General features: G+C 44.3%; 1 protein-coding gene across 1 annotated transcript in view; it reads left to right on the top strand.

Annotated features, from left to right (window-relative positions):
• Positions 1 to 781: 781 nt before the first annotated feature.
• The window catches only part of LOC102005393 (long-chain-fatty-acid--CoA ligase ACSBG2-like), a gene marked incomplete in the record, with an annotated part of 26,298 nt that continues 22,479 nt past the window's right edge, over positions 782 to 4,600 (top strand). The window contains 2 exon segments of the mRNA XM_013505360.1: positions 782 to 1,056; positions 3,503 to 3,603. Of these exon segments, the coding sequence (XP_013360814.1) occupies positions 3,588 to 3,603 (16 nt within the window).

Genomic DNA, 4,600 nt, shown 5'->3' with positions numbered 1-4,600 from the left:
CCTGGTACCGGAAATCGAACTCAGGACCTTGTGCTTAGCGGGTAGGTAGTTGTGCTGCTGAGCCATATCCCTGGCCCCCCTAACGGAACCTTCTCCCTGCCCCTTGTGTCTCTTCACAGCTGCAGCAGTGCACGTGCCCGGGCCTCCTGGCTGTGTGTCGGAACAGATCACAGCCACTTCCGCTCATCCTTGTCTCTATGTCTTTATGTGGCACAAGGCCTGCCTGGCGCTGGACCCATAAACATTTCAAGAACAACCAGATGTGGTGGCGCTTGCCTGTCATCCCAGTACTCTGAGAGGCTAGGGCAGGAGGATCGCTGTGAGTTTGAGGCCAGCCTGGGCTCCACAGTGAGTTCAAGGCCAGCCAGAAGTACATAGTGAGACCCCTGTCTCAGAAAACAAACCAACAAAAAATCAAAACAAAAAAAGAAGAAAGAAAGGAAAGGAGCCAGGTGTGGTGGTGCACACCTGTAATCCCAGCACTCAGGAGGCTGAGGCAGGAGGATTGTTATGAGTTCATGTTCAGCCTGCACTACATACTGAGACCCTGCCTCAAAAAAGAAAAAAGAAAAGAAGGAAAGGAAAGAAAGGAAAGGAAAGGAAAGGAAAGGAAAGGAAAGGAAAGGAAAGGAAAGGAAAGGAAAGAAAAGGAAAGAAAAGGACTACAGTCTCCTCCCCAGAAGCAGTTTTTCACAGGGGTGGGGCAGGCTGGGAAGACGGGCAGTGATGTCACAAGGGTGGCGGGGATGGAAGGTTCCGGAAGGCTGACTGGGGTAGGAGATCCGTTGAGGAGGGGAACCGCCCACCTTCCTGCCTCCCACCACCACCATTTGGGCCCTACCCAGGGGGTGACCAGGCCCTGGACGGGGACAGTGCACCCTCAGGCTTCCAGAAGGGTCACCTGTCACTCATCTTTGCAGAAGGGGAGGACACCTGAGAGGCCAAATGTCTCTGCTGCCTTGGGAAGACTGGGCCTGGGTAGGGCAGCGAGGCCGGTGAACGAGTTGGTGCTTGTGAAACTTTCAGACCAGGACTTGGCGCTTAGAAAAGACCCGTGTGTGTGGTTCTTCTGTGTATTTTAACCTTAATTATATATTTATTTATTTATTTATTTAAATTTTTTCTGTGGTACCCAGGGCCTTCACACTGAGCTCCATCCCTAGCTCTTTATTTATTTTTAAAATTTGAGATAGGGTCTCTCTAAATTGCTAAGTTGCCCAGGCTGGACTCAATTTATGATCCTCCTCCCTCAGCTTCCTGAATAGCTTTATCTCCTAAATAATATGATATATTGGCTTTTTAATATAGGGTCTCTCTATGTAGTCCAGGATGGCCTTGAACTCTTTGTGATTCTCTTGCCTCAGCCTCCCGAGTGCTGGAATTATAGGCATGTACCACCATGCTCAGCTGTTTTTCTATTTTTGAAAGTCACTTCTGGGCTGGGAATATAGCTCAGTGGCATAAGCGCTTGTCTGGCAAGCCTGAGGTCATGAGTTTGATTCCCGGTACCAAAAAAAAAAGTCATTTCTGTTTTGTTTTAGAATGATCTAACTGTGTCATTTGCTCACTTTCTCATTGAGTTTTAACCTGTTTCTTATTGTTTCCTCAAAGCTCTTTACATATGAAAGAAATTGAACCTTTATTTATTAGATGTTTTGCCTCTGTTTTCCCATTTCTTTTTCTTTCTTGTTTCTATTTCCTAAAAAAGTGTAACAATTATTTTCATAGTGTTCATATTATATCAAGTGTTATAAGTCACCTAGGAATCATTTAAAGTCTATGGCACTGCCACACCTCAGTGAAGGGAGTCATTGGTGAGGCGGTAATATGCTATTTTTGACAACCCTTAGGCTGTAACTACTTGTTAGATCGTTCTTGCGTATCTCTGTCTTCCTGAGAAACCACTTTGAAGATACCAAAGTATAGTACAACAACCATCGATAATCTCCTACCTCTTTTGCCTGTAACTCACTATTATTTGTCTATTTGTTTTCCTGAGAAACTATTTTGTAGATAACAATATGCAAAACAACAACCATTGATAATTTCCTACCACTTTGTCTGTAACTCAGTAAACTCCCCTATTACTATGTTATCTTTCTTTTACTCTTTAAAATAAATAAATAAAACTACATTGAAGATATCAATATGTAATACAATAAGCATTGTTAATTCCCTACCACTCTGTTTGTAACTCTGTAATGTCTGTACTGATCCTATGCTATTTTGTAAAATGTTGTTGGTCTGTTAGTATTTTCCTCCTTTTATTTCTAAAATAAAAATAAATAAATAAATAAAAAGCCTATGGCAAACCGGGCATGGTGGCACACACCTGTAATCTCAGCACTCGGGAGACTGAGGCAGGAGGATGGTTGTGAGTTCAAGGCCAGCCTGGGCTACAAAGTGAGCTCAAGACTAGCCTGAACTGCATAGTAAGACCTTGTCTCAAAAAGACATAAATAAATAAATAAATAAATAAAGCCAATGCAGAAGCCAGGCATGGTGGTGCATGCCTGTAATCCCAGCACTTGAGAGGCTGAGGCAGGAGGATCACCTCTTGTTCTAGGTGAGCCTGGGCTACATAGTGAGTTCAAGGCCAGTCTGAGCTACATAGCAAGACCTGTCTCAAACAACCAAAATTAGGTAATAAATCAAGCCTATGGTGGAATGTACATAGGTTGTATTAGAGCTCTGTACCATTTATGTGAGGAACTTAAGTATCTTAAGATCTTGGTGTCTGCAGGAGGCTCAGGAACCCCCCAACACCCCTTACAAACACCAAAGCATGACTATATTATCTTTTTTTATGTTATGAGGATTGAACCCAGATACTTTTCACTGAGCTCTATTCCCAGCCTTGTAAATTCTTTTTCTAAGACACGCTCTTGCTAAGTTAAGTAGGCTCGACTGGAACTTGTAATCCTCCTGTCTCAGCCTCCCAGGAATCTGGGATAGCATTAAGACAAGTGGACCGGAGCCGATAAATGTGGTCCCGTGACAGTTGCTTTTTTCTGAGAGACTTCAAAACATTTTCCCAATCATGGGGTTACCTATAGACCTAGCCCTTATATTCTAATCATTTGAAAGCCTCAACAGGTGTGGCGGTGGCACAGTGCCAGCATTCTGGGATGCTAAAGCAGGAGGATCACAAGTCTGAGCTGAGCTTGGGCAACTTACAGGAGGGGACCCTGTGTCAAAAAAGTGGTGAGGAGCTAGGTCAGTGCTAAGGTCCTGAGTTCAATCTAGGTCACTGCTAAGGTCCTGAGTTCAATCTCCAGTACTTTAAAGAAAACCAGCCAAGCAAAAAAGCAGAACCTCCTTGGAAACACACAGATTGAACCCTCTGAGCTTTACAAATCTGGGCTATGGCACACACTCCATCCTCTTCTCCTCCTGAGTCCCAGACAGGCATGACTAATCAATCCTAGGACTCTAGGCAGACATGTCAGCTGATATGAGTTGGTCCATCTTTGCTAAGTTCCCCATTTGTTTTCCCCTGCAGAACTGTGAAGAATAATCACTGAGAACCTGGAAGGGCTGAAACCCCAGTGACTCAGGAAAAGCAAGCTGAGTACCGTGAAGTAAATATGAGTGAAATACAAGGTACGTTCCTCCAGACAGCATGGAGGAGGGGCATGTGGATGCCAAAAGGGACCCACCATTCTTTGCCTGAGACTCTGACCCTGTTGAAGGTATGGTGGGATCCTACAGTACACGAGCATCAGGCAGCACAGAGCCAGGTCGGATCCCTCAGAGGTGAAGCCTGGGAACCACGTGACGTTGGCAAGAGATTTTTTTTCTTTTTACCCTTGCTTTTTTGAGATAGGGTCTCACTATGTAACCCAGGCTGGCCTTGATCTTGTGGTGATCCCCCTGCCTCAGCCTCTCAGAGTGATTACAGACACGTGCCACTTGGCCCGGCAATTCAGGGTCATCCCGTGATGGACATTTCATAGCCGTAACTGAACTCAAGGGCATCGTGTGGTCCCAAACAGTTACTTCGCTCACGGCTTCCTGTTTAAAGCGGAGCAACATTAGCAAAAATGAGAAGTTTCACGACCCCTCTTTCTCAGATAGCGAAAACATTCAAAAGTCTCATGTGAATCATGATCTTCATTTCCTGGGGTACCGAAATGATGTGCCACAGACTGGAACCACAGAGATTTGCAGTTCAAGACCAAGGTTTGGCAGGGCTGACACCTTTCAGAGCATCTGAGGGAGAATCTGTCCCAGGCCATCTGTCACCAGCTCCTGGTGGGCCACCTCCACCTGTTTTTTAGTTTTTCTTTTGTCTTGTTTTGTTTTGTTTTAAAGAGTAAAGGAAGGATAACATAGTAATGGGGCTTATCAAATTACAGACAAAGTGGTAGGAAATTATCAATGGTTATTGTTTTGCATATTGTTATCTACAAAATAGTTTCTCAGGAAAACAAATAGACAAATAATAGTGAGTTACAGACAAAAGAGGTAGGAGATTATCAAGAGTTGTTGTACTATACTTTGGCAATTTCAAGGTGGCTTCTAGGGCCAATAAATACAGCTATACACGACTGACCTCCTCAATAATCATGAACTATTTGAATGGCTGTGGTAGGAAACA

This window comes from Chinchilla lanigera, unplaced genomic scaffold, assembly GCF_000276665.1.
Source record: "Chinchilla lanigera isolate Chin_1 unplaced genomic scaffold, ChiLan1.0 scaffold00094, whole genome shotgun sequence".
Lineage (NCBI taxonomy): Eukaryota > Metazoa > Chordata > Mammalia > Rodentia > Chinchillidae > Chinchilla > Chinchilla lanigera.
The sequence above is the reverse complement of the archived record's forward strand: the minus strand, read 5'-3'. Positions and strand labels throughout refer to the sequence as shown.